Source organism: Amblyomma americanum, chromosome 6 (assembly GCF_052857255.1).
Source record: "Amblyomma americanum isolate KBUSLIRL-KWMA chromosome 6, ASM5285725v1, whole genome shotgun sequence".
In the NCBI taxonomy this organism is placed as follows: domain Eukaryota; kingdom Metazoa; phylum Arthropoda; class Arachnida; order Ixodida; family Ixodidae; genus Amblyomma; species Amblyomma americanum.
The window spans coordinates 41417799-41436964 of record NC_135502.1 but is presented as its reverse complement, the minus strand read 5'-3'; the positions used below and the strand labels follow the sequence as shown (position 1 = coordinate 41436964).

Sequence of the window (19166 nt, the reverse complement as noted above, 5' to 3'; positions counted from 1 at the left end):
CTATCGGTTTGAGGGCCTTGGAAATTACCGTGCAATACTGGTATTGAACCCAAAGACAACTGTTCAAAAAGTATGCAGTTGAGCACTTGATACATTCTCTCTCTCACTCACACACACACACACACACACACACACACACACACACACACACACACACACACACACACACACACACACACACACACACACACACACACACACACACACACACACACACACACACACACACACACACACACACACACACACACACACACACACACACACACACACACACACACACACACACACACACACACACACACACACACACACACACACACACACACACACACACACACACACACACACACACACACACACACACACACACACACACACACACACACACACACACACACACACACACACACACACACACACACACACACACACACACACACACACACACACACACACACACACACACACACACACACACACACACACACACACACACACACACACACACACACACACACACACACACACACACACACACACACACACACACACACACACACACACACACACACACACACACACACACACACACACACACACACACACACACACACACACACACAGTGTTGCGTAAGGGGACCTTGAGTAAGCGAACCTTGAGAACACTCTCAAGGTGGTTCGCTTACACCCAATAAACATAAATACCCACAAAAGCAGCAGATTGGACAGCCGTCGCCGTAGCTCAGTTGGTAGAGCACCAGGCGCGATATTCGGAGGTCGTGGATTCGGATCCCACCGGCGGCATGGTTGTTTTTTCCGCTGCTTTATTAGAAATTTTCTTTAAGCGATAGATTAATCTAAGTATTATTATGCCACTGATCAGCACTACACAATAAAAAAAATTATACATTCCCTTATGCATCTTGGTTTCGGTGACTGTTAGCTCCCCTTATATATATATATATATATATATATATATATATATATATATATATATATATATATATATATATATATATATATATATATATATATATATATATATATATATATATTAGTACTACATCTGAGTTCCCAACTTGAAATTATTTCAAAGGAGTGATAAGAGTTGGACAGTGGTAATCAGTGGGGTTGACACAGCGTCCCTTTTTCCTTGATGTGGCAGAGGTGTATGATGCAGGATGACTTAGAGCTTCGTGGGATGGAGCAAGAAATAGACAAATGAAGATTTTAGCCTGGTCTCATGCTGCTCTCTTTGTGTTAGGGCAGTCCTTGCTTCTACAATCAGCCGTTCTTGATGCTGCAGTCCCTCTCAAGATACAACGATGCTACAAGTACTACGGTGCTCGGCAAGTGTGCCACAGAGAACCACCAACCTTCAATTAATTGTGCATTGGAAAATCTCTGCAACTCCATGCTACCTTAATGTATGCTTCCGCCTCGCCTGTAATGGTGGGTTTAAGTACGTGCTTGGCGCTCACATCCCGATGGTAGATCAGCGCGTCAGGCTCACGCGTCAACGAAGGCACTACTGGCCTTACCATGTAGGTGTGAAGAACTTAGTGATACATTTGATGACGCAGGCTTGTATTGTGTGAATGGCTCGTTAGCTTCAATTAATTTGAATGGTAATGGTGCGTTATGTAGCGCCTTATTTCTTGAAGTGTAAAATGCATATACAACCAGCCCAGCGACAAACGTTACTGAACACTGCTCAATGTAACTCTACTCAGTGGTAAATGGGCTTTCAGTGAATATATCACACAGAAACAGGCTTGCTAAAGGGATCCCACAGAAAATGAGCACCAGTTAACTGTGATTGTCACAGTTCTCTTTAAACTTTATCGAGCCATGAGCTGCGCAAAGTGCACAACTTTGCAGTACAGCGCGGAGCGAACTTCCGATTGCAACAAATTCAGTCCCTGCCGACGTGCGCCCTGACACGGCTGTGCGGGTAGTGTAGGGAAAAGATGAATCGGCGGTCACACGTGCTCTCGTTCGACCGCCAACGACTTTGCCAAAATCACTGACCGGTGCAGCAAGGGCGGGACTGAACGAAGCAGTCGTCGCTTCCTGACCTCCATTCGAAACGTAAGTGGGTCTCCGCCGCGTTTAAAGATGACCTCAATGCGGATCCGCGCTAGACACGATGTGCCCGCGATCGATTTATAAAAAAAAGGCCGCTAACTCAATCCAACCACTCCATACGGTCACCATCCTGCATCGTTTAGGCAGTTCACGGTTTAATGCAATTACAAACCAGCTGGCTAGTAAGGTAAAAAAGGCATGTACAGAATCATGTGTACAGTGCGACAGATGAAAAGCCTGCAGGCATACAATGGGGAAACTTATGACGTTGTAAAAGTAAAGCAGAATTGAAAAAAAGAACGAAAGGCGAAATTACACAGACCATTGGCAGTAAATTTTAGAAACTTTATTTGAGTATTCTGACTTGTAGGGTCCTTCTTGGCAGTGCTGAACTTGTGTACGGTGACTGCATGCAGAAGTGGCATCACGTTGAGTTAATCATGAATAAAAGCTATTTTTCGAAGACATAACTTAGAAAAATATAATTTGATGAAGGGCAAACAAAGGGAAAAAGAGAACAGTGGAAGATATGATTAGGTAACGCCCGCTGCCGGGCACTGTATACAATTAGAGGTGCGAGCTGTTTAACGTCGGCATTTGAAAACTAAGTTAGCTGAAGACATGGTGCAATTGAGGTGCCTGAAATGTGCTGAGAAATCAGAACGGGCGTCTTTCTGCGCTCTAGCCGAATTTCGCACTCTTCTGTGCCTAAAATGTGGCTGTACAAAGGCAGCATTTGTACAACTCAGCTCCGTGATTAAGGAAATATCGTTTATCTGCTGCACAACGCCAACTGCCGGCGCACTCAGTACTCGCCGAGATATTTTTCCAAACTTTGCTTTTCATATATATTTTAGTATTTGGTTTTCCACGCTAAATTCCCTCCAGACAGAGCAAGAGGAAATTTACAGATCATAGCTTTTTTTCCGCATAGAGTTCGAGTATGATGGCTTTCAAATGTTAATTCTTTAAAGATTAATAGGTTACGCTAGCTTGTTGGTTGCCATACATACTGTCACATAGCAGCTGTTAAGCACCTCGGCTCAACACTGCTTCCAGGTGCTTTTTGTTATGTTTGAATGCTTTTGTTTGCGAAGAGATCAGTGTAGTAGGCCTGCGGCCTCCTCAAACCGTCTCAAGGGCCTCCAGCATCCTGTATTTGTAATTGATGCAAATAAATAAATAATAACTTTTTAAATAAGTCAGTAAATAAACCAAATTAACTAAACGAGGTACGAGTAAAATACGCCGCAAGATCGAAGCGAGCCCACTTGAATTTAGTTTTGCGAGCATTGTTACAAGTAAACATGAGGGGCACTAGTGAATAATGCTTACAGAGCTTTTTATTCGAGCTTACACTGAGCTCTTTCTTCCCGCGTAATTTAATCAGCCAACGCGCCAGCGATATATATTTGATTATACCGGGTGCTAGCCTTCACTGGACGCTTTCCGAGGCGCGGTTGAAGTAAGCTGTCAAGAATGCGCAAAACAGCCGAAACACAAATTTACAAACAAGCTTTGGTTTCCTGATATCAAACCATTGAGATATTCTCATTTCTTTACGAGTTTGTAGGGTTGGTCTAAGGTGCCCAGAACAGAGGCTTTACTTTTATGTCGTGCAGTGGGGGCATTTACGTCAACCCAGAAGCTCGAAACCTCGGTATTACTGCTCAAATGTAGACCTTGTGTCCAACCCTGGGCATATATGCATATCAGGAGAGGTTAACGGTTGGCAGCGGAGTCCTCTACTCTATTCTTACAACGTATTACACAGCATGACGCGGCTAAAACAAGCCACAAAGAATGCAGTCGATAAAACAACGTGTAAGTAGGATTGATAGGTAATGTAGAAGAAAAACCTTCGATAGTACGATGAAAACCGCCCGCAAAAAAAAAAAGGAAGGAAGGCGAAATGAAAGTCATGTTCGAAAGAAAAAAGAAACTTACTCTTGATTACTGTATTTGTGAACTCGAGTTACCGAAGCAAAATTTCAGCGTTAAAGGATTACTTTCCAAAGATTCCCAGACACATAATCAAGGTAAAGGTACAGTAAGTAAATAGCGCTGAAAAATAGTTTCGCAACCAAGTGATCGCTGAAAAACAGCAAATAGCAATACTTTGTTTTGTTACACATTATCACGTTTTTTTTTCCTCTTTCTGTTCTTGTGCTTCACTTCATGCAAATCAATTGTACAACGTTTTTGCCACGTTTCTTGAAATGTGTTTTTTTTTTATGTCTGACTTATGTTATTTACCTGCTATAACTTCAGTGCTCCGAATATTGTACAAAATTTGTATTTACTGTTGAAAATTAGAGGTAACATGTCTGTTTTAATCAAAATATGATGTTATGATACTGCTATGTATCGGTCTTCTTGGCCTTAGTCAAGCTGCATGAGCAGCTTTTAGCCAGGGAGACCCTCCAGGCACTTTCTGGAAAATAAACATTGAATTGAATTGAAAACGCAATTCCAGATTAAATTTAAGCGAATTTAGGATGTTTTGGATGTTAGAACGGAAATTCGAATTCATTTCGTGGGGAAGCTTCAAGGGCTGGATGGAGAGCCGCCAGATTTCAGCGATGTCAGTACACCCACCGGAGCTTTAGGAATTCTGGACAAGGGCGACAATCTGAAGACACCGCTCCCATTGAAGAAGTGCTACGAGATCACACCAATATATACTTATGCTATATACTTTTGATGGGGGCTGTACGTAGCGTGACTGCTGAGAATCCTTATTCAAGGAAAAAGAATAAACTTTCTGGTCACAGAAACAATTTATGTTTCGTAGTGATGAAACGAAGCTGCGTTTTTCGATTTTATGAAATTTTTGGTATTGTGAACAAATTGGCGGAAATTGAACACTTGGCAAAATTTGGTTGCAATTGCATGATTACAAGCTATTTCATATTGTCTGCCCATTCACTAGCTCTTCTAATAAACCGGAAAAAAAATAAAGAATTAGGTTTGACATCAGATGGCGCCCCGTAACATGTTTACGGAGAAAAATCGCGCAAACATTACGTTTCTCCGAAGTCAAGCAGCTGGTAGCAGGCTTATAATTGATGTTTTTTTTTTTCACTGAATTAATGCTACAACATTACTTTTCTCCGAAGTCAAGCAACTGGTAGCAGGTTTATAATTGATGTTTTTTTTTCATTGAAATAATGCTACACTATTGAAGATTGATAGTTAATGCAAGATACACTTTATGACGCTATAGTTGCCCACAGACAATGACGCAAACCACGTATCTGCAAAATTTGTATCACAAGTCAACTGAAAGTACTTACTTGACCAAATGGTGTACTGCTAATTTTCTTGGTCTCTTGTTCAGTCTGCTGAAGTGAAGACCTGACCTTGGCTGTGAAATTTTAAAACTGCCAGCGGCATCCGCCGCATCTGCAAGCTCTACATACAACTACATGCAACTCAAGGCCGGATTTCTTGCGCTTTATTTTTTAATGCTACTGATATGTCGACTTCGATATATTCGCTTGCTTAGCACAGCTTCGCTTGCTTCGAAAACTTTCCAGAACTCGAGTACGCTAATTTCTCCTCCATCGAATCTAATCAGTGTTTTCAACCACAAGGCAATAAATATCACGACTACTCGAAACGCTGAACCTGGATACTAGCGCTTAGTTCAAGGTAGGGCATAATTTTGGCGATGAGCTGCAGAAGCGTATCCGGACTCCCTGCTAAATTTCTCAAAACGCGCGCGCGCGCGGCCTTCCGCTCTCGTAACTGGCAAAACAAAAATACGGTGCGCAGTTGCTGGGGCCCCGACGTGATCGGAGTCGCGTAGCCGCCTTGCGCGGCCACTCGTTTAGCCCCCTTTACACCCTCACCAAATCGGAGAGAGCGAACCGTAGCGTCCGCTTGTTCCTCCTCACTTTGCTTCCGGAGTCACCGTATTGCGGCAGAGCACGGTTCTTAAGTGGAGCGCTTGATTTTTTTTTTTCTCGCTAGGAGCTGAGAGTAGTTGTAGGCGAGCTTCTTGGAGCAGAAGTATACCGCTTTTTACATTTACTTTCGCTCAATATTGGAAACTGACGTTTAGCATACGCTGCTCCTTACGCATACAAACGGGTATTAAAAATTAATACTGAAATCATGGCTGTTGTTGCGAACAGGGCGGCATACGAATATTCAGGTACCGCTAGGAGCCAAAAGCTGGACAGATAATAGTCTGTTTAGTCAGGGTCTTACAAGTTATGGATAATAGTCTGTGTAGTCAAGATATTACAAGTTATAGAGCAGTCAGTGCATAGTGGAAGGCAAACGCTTCAATAAAACACTAACTCAATAATATTCCCAATTAAATTCCTGAGTGCCCTGTCAATCATCGCAGTTTCTTCACATTTTTTCAACTATAAAGAAATGCTACGCAAATTTTAAAATCTGCAGTGCTGCCGAGAAAGACAAATTTTCAGACACGTCCGACCTAGTTAACGTTGAACTTCACCATCACAATGGCGAAGCGGCTTATACAATTTCTCATTGGGTTTATACCCGTTTTAGTTAATAATAATAATAATAATAATAATAATAATAATAATAATAATAATAATAATAATAATAATAATAATAATAATTGGTTTTTGGGGGAAGGATATGGCGCAGTACCTGTCTCGTATATCGTTGAACACCAGAACCGCGCCGTAAGGGAATGAATAAAGGAGGGAGTGAAAGAAGAAAGGAAGAGAGAAGTGCCGTAGTGGAGGGCTCCGGAATAATTTCGACCACCTAGGGATCTTTAACGTGCACTGACATCGCGCAGCACACGGGTGCCTTAGCGTTTTAGTTTCGCTAATTTTCTTTTCAGGACATGCAATACTTGGCAGTTACCAAGTACGTTTTCTTTGTAACTGGCAGCATATTGGCTGCCCATGATGAATCAATATTTTTTTTTTACCATTTGCAGTACTTTGATGTTCTCGTTGCATGAGTCTCACCGTTATTGTGGGTAAAATTTCGCATTCACAAAATGAGATATATTAGAAAAGAGGTGGTTTGTAGCACTGGGCGCATAATTCAACCCTTGCGGTTGTCTTTTATTGCTACATATGTTCCGCCTTTATTATTTTTTTCTGTGACCAAAACGCGGACTGGTAGACTTACGATATGTTCAATTTTTTATGCTGACAGTTTTGACAAGAATATATCCGCTGGTGATCCTTTACAGAGGCTTGCATTTTGTGCGCGCAGATGACAATATTAAGTCAACTGTTGCGAAACGCGAAGCTGCTTTAAACGCCTTAAGATGCTTTGTGCAATATGCTATTACGCCGCTCCGGTGTGATGGAGGATCCATCGCGCAGCGCCCGCACGTGACCCGAGCTTCGAATGGCGGCCGTCTCCGCCCTGCGTCCGTGCGTCAAGGCACCGTACTCTTCCACACGTCCGGACCTTGTGCAGTCGTGGCACTTAGCGCCTGGCGGCGAAGGCTGGAACTGATTTCGACGTCACGGGAGCGCCCAAGGACATCCGAGTTTCAAAGCAGGCGGCGGCACGGCTGGCCACAGATGATAAACACGCCGAGCTCATGAGACGCCTTCACCGGTGACCCAAGGACCATTCAACATGCAAGGTACGTACGGATTTTCGCTTCAAAAAGATAGAAACTATTTCGTTTTATAAAGAAGGTGTTTTTTTTAAAAATATATTATACTGCACGAGTAATAACTGAGACTCTTCACCGTGATAATACCGTCAAGCTCTGTATTTTCAAGCTCTGTCTGTCTTTTCAAGCAAGCTCTGTCGTTTCATTTGAACACATCGCTTACGAAGGTATTGATCATGAAAAAGTGACTCATCAGCGTATAAAACTTTGGATCGTTGGGAAAACGACCTAACTTTTTTTATCTCTGTGTTATGGACGAAACTGGCGCTAACTTGTGATTTAACCGTCATTTTTCGAAGACCTCTTCTGACTGCCGCATGAACTGGAGATTTCATTAGAGAAATGAACGTCTTGGTCACCGATCTATAGCAAATTTTCAGGAAACTTTCTTGCGTAGACCGAAGGCATGTTTCTTATTCTTACTTCTGCATGTGAGAAATTAGCGAATGTCGACGCATAAAAAGGCAAACTAAAATTAGAGACGTGAGCCAGAATGTTCCCGAAAAAATATTGCTCCTTTATTTTTCATTTTTACAGCGTAGACGCAATGATTGCGCTATAGTAGTCCTCCTAAATGAACATGGCTTCACAGCACTCTCACTAACAACGATTTCCTTGCAGGCTTAGAAAAAAAAGTGAACTCTACGCAAATAAAATCCAGAAGGCAAGAGCGGAAAGTTCAAGTCATTCCTTATTTGAGCTTACTGGCGCACATGGGGAAGGGACCAGCGGCATGCGTCTTCTTTAATCACTTTGTTTACACAAGAGGCGCGTCGCCGACGGAGAGGAAGGATTTGAGAGAGAGATAGACGTCCATTGAGGACACCCCCTCGGGCCTTATCGGCTTGGCTCGCTGACGTGATAGCGGCGGCTGTAGTCAGCAGTGCAGCAAACTTGGAGTGAGAAAAGAGAGCTTTTCACTCGTGTTCTTCACAGCATTATTGAATAAAAAAATTCACGAAAGCTGATATCGGGCTCAGTTAGCTAAAAGCGGCCCTGGGAGCCGCATGTTGCAAGACGTCACTTGCAACAGACAAAAATCGTTCGAGCAAGGTTCCGACTAGCAAGTCAACTTTCTGTGAAATTAGACATTGTTCTAAAGGAACGAATCGTGACTATGGAAGAAACAATTACAGCGCGAAAAAAAAATACAGTAATTACCCTTATACCCGCCTTATACCCGCAAATATCTATCGAAATTAAATCCAAAAATCGGGTTTACTTCTTCCGAAAATGAATTTGCGTTCTATACAGCCTTTCAACTTTTTCAAAAGGTCCATGCTGTTAGCTGTCGCCGTCATAAAGCAAAAATTCTTGCCGATAGAACGCAGCGGCCGTTGTAGTTGTCAGTGAGGAGAATATTAGGTGCTTATATGCGCTCGTAGTGAGATTGTAACGTGTTGCGACTAACTAAATGTCTAAAGCATTGTCACTCCTTCCCTTGCCCTCACGAGCAGGTGTCAAGCGACAGGCACGATCAAGTGTTGGCACTACTGTATGGTTAAACTGTCAAGGTCACCTTTCGTCTACGCGCTGATTAAAGATCGAAAATTCAGGATTACAAAACCCAACCTATATCTGCCTAACTGCGCATCATTATCTCCTCTTCCAAATTCTGTTAAAACTCTTCAAGTTAAAAACTTAATTTATAAAACCCACCATCTGACAACGTAGCTCCACATTTCTTTGAGAATACTAAGAAAATAAGGTTAATCTGTTCCGCCAAATGCATGCCAATATCCCTGATGTGGCGAATGTAGCTACATGCCTTAGACTGCTTTAATTTGGAGGAAGGGTTAGGCTCTGAATTATTCTGATACTAATTGTAAGTCTTCTGTGAAAAGACATCAATTTACGTTTCTTTTAATCCTACATTAATTTATGATTTGGGAAGGCTGCGCACATGTGAAGAAAACTAGCCAACTTATCGACTAATTGTTTCAGTCTCTGCTAGTATTGGTGATGCCAAAAGTTAAATGACGAAGTAAAATCGACACTGCGAATGTAAACGTGCCCCCCCGCGGTGGCTCAGTGGTTAAGGCGCTCGGCTGCTGATCCGGGGTTCCCGCGTTCGAACCCGACTGCGGCTGCTGCGTTTTTATGGAGGAAAAACGCTAAGGCGCCCGTGTGCTGTGCGATATAAGTGCACGTTAAAGATCCCCAGGTGGTCGAAATTATTCCGGAGTCCTCCACTACGGCACCCCTTTCTTTCACTCCCTCGTTTATCCCTTCCCTTACGGCGCGGTTCAGGTGTCCAACGATATATGAGACAGATACTTCGCCATTTCCTTTCCCCCAAAACCATTATTATTATTATTATTAATATTATTATTATTATTATTATTATTATTATTATTATTATTATTATTATTATTATTATTATTATTATTATTATTATTATTATTATTATTGCTGTTGTTATTATTATTATTATTATTATTATTATTATTATTATTATTATTATTATTATTATTAATGTAAACGAAGTTCAATAGGGGTCGTTTTTCAGCAGCACACAAATATTATTCAGCCGAAGAAGTGCGCTTCAACTAAAAATCTCGTCATGGTGGATAAAGGCCACTGGATTCATTAATTAGTACTTGTTCCATGGAATACGATTTATGCAGGATGTGCTTGGAATGTTGGGCATTGTGCGCCTTTGTGCGCGCCTTAACGTTCGAGCAGCCTTTCATCACCCTTCTTATCACTGCTTAATATATCAGAGATACCACTTCCTGGAGTGGACGTTGCATGCTTTTTCTTTTACGACATACACGTTTTTCTTGTCTGGTGTGTGTGTTGCTTGCCTCAGGCTGTTGTTTTCTGGCCTTTCTCAACAACAAATTTCACGGCCGATATTTAATACGGCGTGTAGAAGGAAAAGGCAACGCTTTTGTGCCGATAAGTTTTAGTAACGGTGAAGAGTGTCGATAACGGAAACCATGGCGGACGTCCTTCACAAGGACACCTCTCTGGACACGCGCACCATGTGGGGTATGTCACCAAGAATAGGGTGGGTCACCGACCTGAACATTTAGGGCGTGTAAGCTCCGTCTGCCAACAACAACAACGCGCTAAACTGGTCTCGCGAGTTATCGTTTGCTTTATCTCTTTCTGCACTGAAGAGAGCACGACAGGGAGAATAGCTAGGCTCCGCCGTTATCCAAATGGTCGAGCGCTCACCGCAGACGAGTTCAATGCTCTCAAGGCACGCTTGGCGCCGAAAGTCGCCGACCGTTGCTGTGACCTACATAATGAATATACATGCGCCGAAGTGCCGGTGCTAAACCATTTAGGAGAGCAGTATTTGGTGCGGACTGCCTTACCGGAGGAATGTCAAACCGTCTTTGCAGGCGCTATAAGAAAGCGGAAATAATGTCGCCATTAAGTCAGAGATAATCGAACAGGTCAGTTCGACATAAAAAAAAAACAGACGAAATAGGCGTGTATTAAAAGCTTTACGGGTCACTTCGTGTTAGGAAGATGATTACACAGATTATAAGCAAAACCTGTGAATGTTGTCGAAATAAAAGCATTGTCCTCTACACGCGTCGCAGAAAAGTGCTCGTAAGAATCGCTAAATCGAAATAGGCAGAAATTGAAACACTTCTTAAAAGAGTGCTCCGCAAGCAGAAACAAGAGTACCAATACACAATGGTTGGTGCGTGTGGGTGCGTGTGTGTTTAACTTCGACTTCGATCTCAAGGTCAGATGAAGCACCTCAGCAGCTGCAGCTATGACAGACTATCCAATTGTGCGCTAAAAGTGGAAGACGGCTTTAATATTCACGTGCGTACGCTGAAAACTGTTTTATAACCGTAATAGGTTTGCAGATGGTTGACAGCACATCCCTAGCTCTGGCATTGACGGGAAATTGCGTGTTGCAGCCGGTTGCCAGCATATTACTAGTATCGACATCGCCGAAAGATTGCAATATCCCACAAAAATTTCATAGTGCTCTCAAGAATCTTTTGTTTAAAATAAATGAACACTTATGCCCGTGTTCAATGTTCCAGATAGAATATTTTAATTTGACAAAACGAGGTTGGCGTACTACGTGAGATACCACGCGAATTGTTCTATGGTACCTCTTTTTGTCTCTACTGCACAAGCCGCAAGATCAGCTTCCCAGTGGGCACTGGAACTCTCTTGGACGTCCCATGGATGTCCTAAACATCCACAGGACGTCCAAAGGAGCTTTAGTGCCCATTGGGTTTAGTCATCGCCAATATTCGCTCAAGTTTCATGCTTTATCAGAAAGCAAGTAAAGAGTAAGTTGTACAAGTTCAGAGTTTACTAAAATCTGGTCTGAATGATTCTGTCACCGGGCAGCTCGATTTGCTCTTTTATTTTCGAAGAAACCCACAGCGTGCAGCCTGCGCCGAACTTTATCTATTTTTATCCTGTCTGTAAATTCGTACGCGCATTGTAAGCCTTGTCTATTTCTCCACGCAGTGTGTCGAAGACTCCTGTTCTCCGGCCTGGCGCACAGCCGCGGTGTCCTTAGGAATGGCGTTGCACGCAGCGGAGGTGAGATCTGGGCTCACGGGCATCCTCCGTGAGATAGAAGGGAGACCAGAGCGAAATAAATTCGAGCCAGCAGCCACCGCTATGAATTATTCAACATAAAGTGAGAGTGGATAGACAGCTGGCAGGAAAACAAGGTGCATCGTACTTTTACGCATTTCATCGAGATAAAAAGAGAGATGAAGGGTGGCTACCCAGGTATAGATCCGGTTGGATCTAATTCACATCTCTCGGAGGAGTTGTTTATTCAACGAACAGGCCGAAACTTTCTGGTGGCTTGGCAGGTCTCTTTCGGTGTGCGGTTTTTTAGGACCCTATTTTGTGGTAGCAACCAGAAAAAAAAATGTCTAAAAAAATAAGAGATCTGTGTTGAGTTTCGGCATAAGGTCAGCAGGATCAGAGGGACTGTTGCCACCCGCCTTAAGGTTCGATTAGTTTGATATCAGGCACAATAACGCGTGCCCTGCTCACCCTATGACGCAGGCGCCAGCGTGCGGGCGATTACGTCGGACCTGGCCGAGATGGACGATGAAGAGAATGTGCCCAAGCCGGTCATCCGTGACGTGCGCAAGGTGAACGAGAGCACACTGTGCGTCACCTTCTCGGACGACACTAAGTGCCATTTCAACAGCGTCTGGGTGAGTGGCTTTGCTACTTCAATGGGGGGCTACTGGAAAGGGGGGTGGGCGGGAGGAGGCAGTGTTAAAAGGCGTGGAAAAATGGTAAGAATGAACGAATCATATACATGTCTTGGGCTTAGAAATGGATTTTATGAGGATGTGAGCTGAAGCAAAGGGCTACAGGATGCGCCATTACCCAGAGGAAGAGTCAAATTACCCCATTTCGCACGTGGAGAAAGTGCTGCCTGTATTTTTTTCCTTCTGTGAACAATAACAGATTAGAGTCTCACAAAAATAATCAAGTAACTGGTGTCACTGCTTGTTTCAAGTCATATTTAATTTTTGTATCGCTTTGATGTGTTCATCGCTATCCGTACGTAACGCATCCAACCCTTTTAATTTCCACATGTTGTTCACTTCTTTTATTACAGCTGCGTGACAGCTGCACATGCTCGGCCTGCGTCCACCCTGCGACACGCCAGAAGCTGCTCAACAGCGTCAAAATAGACCCGAACATCCAACCCCTGTCTTGGGCCGTTGAGGGCGGTGAAACGCTGGAGGTCTGCTGGCCCCAGTCCACGTCGGCACCGCCCCACTCGAGCAGCTACTCGTGCGACTGGTGAGGCGCGATACCGCCATTTGATGTCGAGGTTGCTAAACAAGAAAAGTTAAGTTATATGCGACGAGCATTAGTGGCGTATAAATAGAATCTGGCCGCTCCCCCGAGGAGGGATTGTCGTCTAAGGAAAGGGCGGATTGTGCTGTCCATCAAAAGCTGCTAAGATGTTTCATCAACTTAATGAAAAAAACGGGGCTGAAACAAATCAGGAAAAGTATGTTTCTCAAAAGTTGACATATGCTCTAAACTGCACCTTAGTGCTCCAAAGGTCCGGATATTGATGCAGTTTACAAATGCGGAATGACTATAATGGCTTGTGAGCTTCAGGTTCCACGTCATCAACAGTTCGTGTCCCCCACGCAGTGGATCTTTTAATTTTGATAAACAATGTAAATTTCCCGCCCCTTTATAAAACTGAGCCATTTGTTATAATGATGGACATGTGGGCGGTTGGGACATAAAGAGTGCACAGAGTCAACAGACTGTGAGTGCATGACTAATACTTCCGAATACTACACTTTACTGACGCCCCATCTTCTTCCGTTTTCTCTTCGCTGTGAACCAGGCTGTACCAGTTCGGCAAGCTGTTCGAAACCAAGGAGGGCGACCCGGCCGAGGTGTCCGACATGTTTTATACCAACACGAAATCGTCTACTATTCTATGGAACCGCGACGAGTTTGAGGAAAACCCTCCTGAGCTGGACTACAAGACCTTCATGGAGGAACGCTCGGGCCTCAAGCAGATGGTCAAGAACCTCGTCAAATACGGTATCTCCGTACTACACGGTACGAGTAGCCCTTAACTGACCTCTCTTTTTTCACATGGCTGCTGTATTGTAAATCTGACTCTCGTATTGAATATTTTTTTGCAAGACATAGCTTTGGTCTGGTCTCGTTGGTTGAGGTGCTGAGGAAGAAACAACTACGGGGCACGTTCTTCGCTGACATCTCAGTTGCCTTTTATTTGTCGTTAATATTGTGTGCCTGTGTCATCTTTCCATTTCCCTTTTTCGGTTTTGCAGTACAGACTGTGCAGCTGCTGCTGCAACATAACTCTATCCTGTCGTCGCTTCTATTTGGTCCTTTCCCAATTGTTTAAACTGCTCAGCTCGAAAATATGCACTCATTTAACTTCTCATAAGTAGTTGTTTCATTTATTAAAAAAAAGAAGCGGAAACTGATAGCCATAAACCTCTTGGTGGTGCATTTTGTTTGTGTGCTCGGTTTTATCTTTCCCTGTCTTCCTGAAGAAAATGCACATTGTGCAAAGCTTTCTGTAGCGTTCCTTGTCACCATGCATTCTTAAAACACACTGCATATTTTGCTTTTCTGGCTTGTTCCCGGACACAGGAGTTCCACCGCACGAAGATGAGCTAGAGAAAGTCGCTGCGCGCATGGGCTACATCCGGGAGACCGGCATGGGTCGAGTGTTCGACGCCACTTGCCAGCCGGAGGCGCACAGGGGTTCCCGTTTCCATCAGCACACCGAACTCCCTGATAGGGAGAGTGCACCAGGTAGGCACCTCCTAAGCCCTGTGGAGCAAGGGACGTAGAAAACTCTTAACTGTAGAGACATATTAATGGTGATCCACTGCAGTAACGTTCCGGTGATCCACTGCATAGCGCAACAAAGTGACGATTAGAAAGACAAGAACACAAATACAGCCTAGTGTGAATCGCTACATCGTGTATAGCAGATGTGCTTTTTCATAAAAGTAAGAGTGCCTTGAACGAACCATCAATTCTATTTTTCTATATAGGTTTTTATGTCTAAAGCTGTACCAACATTAATTTGGTTTTGTGTTGTAGAATTAACCACAACGTCAAAACACCAACCCAATCATAGAACTATTAAAGTTCCAATACTTTTCTTTCGAATAAGTTAAGTAGCTTTTGTTGTCACAAGAAATGCACATAAAATCAACCGGACAGCTCAGCTCCCTTTCATGTCCTTAGCTTGTAGCATCAAATTGTAACGATAAGTGAAACTGAAGCATTTTGCAATAAGATTTTAAATACAAACTCCACCTTTTTACGACTTAAGCACAACTTTAGAGCATTGCTTGTGCTACTATTTGAGAGAAGGTGTGTGACGTGTGCAAAAGAATCACGAGAGAGATGAAATGGCATGTCGCTGTCACGCCCAGGTGTCAAGCTGTTGCTATGCATTTCTTCGGACGTGCCGAAGCAGACTCTGAGCGGGACTCCCAGCAAAGGAAAGACCTTCTTCGTGGATGGTTTTTACATCGCGCAGTGGATGAAGTACAACCACCCGGAGTACTTCAGACTGCTGGTGTCTACGCCGGTCACCTTCTCGTATTACGACTCACGACGTGGCGTAAGTGCCCATCTCGTGGCAATGATTTGACTCCTTTGATCGTAAACGCTATAGGCCGAGTGGGCACCTACATGAACACACTAGTTACGGAACTCATTTACCTGATACTAAGGTTTCCAAAGAAGAAAAGTGTTCAAAAGTAGATAGGGTCCAATTAAAATTTCTGAAATTTTACTGTCGCCATTTCATGATTTTTTTTCTTAAGACTTGTGTTCAGAGCATTTGAGATTAAAAAAAGTATCGTTGGAATTTCTGGGCATAGCATAGATGTTCCTACTTTAATTGCAGCACTCTGCTACGAAATAATGGTGTGAGCTGTTTCGAAACATAAATAGCAGTGCTTTTACTGATAATCAGTGCACTGATTTAACAACGATAACGAAAAGTTAATTGCTGAAGCCACCGTTGCTTTTCTTTTATTCTTCTTGCAGGTGTGGCTCCGAGACACATTTCCCATCATCAGGACGAACAGCTATGGGAAGATAAAGAAGATTCACTACAGCACGTTTTCCATGCGGCCGCCACTGCTTTCGTCAACCGAGGCTACCAAGTTTTACGAGGCATATAGGTAAGGGGGCGTTTATCTACCACTTCTGTAGGGTGCCCTTTTCCACCTGTGCTACCACAACCACGAGAATTGTTGTGGAATGCTCTTAGTTTGCATACACCATAAATCGTTAAACGCTTCATTGCTGACCTCTACACTGGACAAACATCTGCTTTCTACATATTTTCATCGATATATTTTCTCACTGTGTTTTACCTAAATCTGTTGAAGGCTATGATGAAACCATTATCAGTGCACTATATCAGCAAAATAGGAGAGGAGAGGTACTTCTGTGCTCTGGGTATTAAAAATGTACTAACCTACTCGTACACATATTTACGGTTAGACACCGAACCAGCCTTACAACCACAGGTTGCTCGTTCCTTGATCTTCTTTAAAGCAAATAACAACTTTCACACCAAGAAATCGCAGATTCTGCACGAAAATTAGATCAACATTGTCCGAGCCTTGCAAGTATTCAGCAAAAATCATATGCAGAATGTTTTCCCACCACTGGTCTATTGCAGCAGTGGTGGTTCAGATCTCTGCAAAGTTACAAATTCCAGTTTTCTGAGCTAACCCGCCGCGGTGGCTCAGTGGTTACGGCGCTCGGCTACTGATCCGGAGTTCCCGGGTTCGAACCCGACCGTGGTGGCTGCGTTTTTATGGAGGAAAAATGCTAAGGCGCCCGTGTGCTGTGCGATGTCAGTGCATGTTAAAGATCCCCAGGTGGTCGAAATTATTCCGGAGCCCTCCACTACGGCACCTATTCCTTTCTTCTTTCACTCCCTCCTTTATTCCTTCCCTTATGGCGCAGTTCAGGTGTCCAACGATATATGAGACAGATACTGCGCCATTGCCTTTCCCCAAAAGACCAATTATTAATTATTATTAGCTGACAGGCGGAACTTTTCGTGTTATTAATGTTCAGTGCACTCTGTCGTCCGCAGCACATTCACCAAGCGCATGGAGGAAGAATCGTCCCAGTACGCGTTTCATCTGGCGCCGGGTGACCTGGTGGCGTTCAACAACCGGCGCATACTGCACGGCATGAAGGAGCTCGGTCCGGACCACAAGGACGTGTACGTTTTATGCATTAGAACAAGCTCTGAACGGGGCGCTATTGCTGGAATATTTGTGCCGGACTGAATAGCAAAGTCACCCGAAGTGTCTAACGAAGGCACAGCTTGTTTTCTAACAGTAATAAGCCGAATGAATCTAATGTCTTAGGCTTTGTCATGTTCAAATTGCATATGCCTACTTTGCTTGAAGCAATTTTAATCGACACCAAATTGAATTTATGACTAGGAATGACTCTAATCAGGCTAATGCAGCAGTTACTCGAAGTGTATAGATTTCTTTGCTGCCTATGTTTTTTTGGTAAACTTGCTTAATTGGGATCTATGTTTCGCAGGTGAGAAATACAGGATTGAATACTGTACTTAACAACAATATGTTTATTCTCAGAACCAGCGAAATTTCCTTTAAAGTGGCCATTGGTTCAGGCTTTAAATGAAACTTGCAAATTCAGTTTATATTAAAGCACAGTTGTTCCCTTAAAGCAGTGCTTGTGTTCGATGCGTAGTGCGTAGTTCCAGCGGGTTTTGTTCATCACCATGCTGGGCCGACACGTTATAAAAAAGCGTGGCGAATATTACAAAACTACTGACTCAGCCAACATGATGCCTAAAATGCTTTTTTTATTGGGAGGGGGGTGAATAATGGGGTAATGAATAGTGCTGTGGTTTCTACTAAGAAAATGAATTAGTGTTCACTTTGTACTTCTTACGCGCTATAGCAGAAGTTGCTGAAAACGTAGACACAAAAAATATTTTGTCACCTTTTTTTGACATTATTTTCATAACATTTACCTACAGCTTCGCCAGGTTCCCAAACGCATTTAAATATTATAACCTTAGCGTGTGACTAGTCGATCTTTCAAAGTAATCAAGGAGATGGTAACCCAGGTGCTGGCGGATCACAAATGAATTTTGTGCACGAAAACATTCTGAATCCTCAGCGAGGATCGTTATGCCATTCTTTGCCAGGATTTAAAAAAAAAAAAACATTTTGCGCGAAAGTGAACGCATCTTGCAGAGCTTAGAACATTATTTGCGTGTCATCTCCACAATGCATCATCTTCACTCACAACTTATGAATATTTATTACAGGATCCTGAGAGGCTGCTACATGGACATGGATGAAATAGCCTCTCTCTACGAGAAGATGCGGAGAGATGACGACCCCCCTGCAAACTCATGAAGCTGCAATTCTCTGACGTGTGCACTTTTGCATTCACTCGTTTCAGTATCCCGAAGAAAAGGTTCTCAGCTTTTGTACATAGCACTCTGCCCACATGTTAACTTCGATACGTATCTGGGCTTTCATATGTTTGCACATAAAACAGAGAAGTCCTGGAAGAATAAATTCTGCATCTACCGAGCCTGCAGCGACTTTCGAAAAGAATCCAACAAAGCCCAATCCTCTCAGCTGTTGGTATTTACGAAGCTCTTCGCTGTTGAACATTGACTTCAATTTTCTGTTCTTTTTATTTGAAAATCTAATTACTTATTGGTAAGTCCTTGGCTGAACTCAATGCTGCTTTATAGCCATACTTCAGAGCAAGTAAAACAAAATTATTTCATTATTTACATGAACCCTTCACGTCATGCCTCAAATTAACAGTATTACTGACCTTGTAAAGCGATGACTTGAGCTGATAGAAGTGCAATCGATTTTCAGTGGTACCTTGATATGCGCGCATGTGTTGGCTTGTGCATATATCCAGCGGAATG

At 43.2% G+C, this 19166-nt stretch overlaps 1 protein-coding gene and 1 long non-coding RNA gene across 2 annotated transcripts; one reads left to right on the top strand and one right to left on the bottom strand.

Moving 5' to 3' along the window:
- Positions 1 to 2422: 2422 nt before the first annotated feature.
- LOC144136673 (uncharacterized) lies at positions 2423 to 5995 on the bottom strand. Its single transcript, XR_013315656.1, has 2 exons — positions 5388 to 5995; positions 2423 to 2497 (listed from the first exon to the last, which is right to left on the bottom strand). It is a non-coding gene; the product is annotated as an uncharacterized LOC144136673 (long non-coding RNA).
- Positions 5996 to 7550: 1555 nt separating this feature from the next.
- Positions 7551 to 18814, top strand: LOC144136674 (gamma-butyrobetaine dioxygenase-like). The gene is made up of 10 exons (XM_077669197.1): positions 7551 to 7687; positions 12176 to 12250; positions 12731 to 12885; positions 13299 to 13486; positions 14052 to 14272; positions 14837 to 15001; positions 15634 to 15824; positions 16256 to 16392; positions 17322 to 17453; positions 18543 to 18814. Exons 1-10 carry the CDS (start codon positions 7681 to 7683, stop codon positions 18631 to 18633), a joined length of 1362 nt encoding a protein of 453 aa, XP_077525323.1. The 5' UTR covers positions 7551 to 7680; the 3' UTR covers positions 18634 to 18814.
- Positions 18815 to 19166: the final 352 nt, after the last annotated feature.

What these genes read in the sequence shown, in the direction of transcription:
- LOC144136674 (XM_077669197.1), top strand. An exon ending in CGGTATCTCCGTACTACACG is followed by an intron (nt 14,273 to 14,836) that starts GTACGAGTAGCC and finishes TCCCGGACACAG; the next exon opens with GAGTTCCACCGCACGAAGAT. An exon ending in AAGTTTTACGAGGCATATAG is followed by an intron (nt 16,393 to 17,321) that starts GTAAGGGGGCGT and finishes TGTCGTCCGCAG; the next exon opens with CACATTCACCAAGCGCATGG.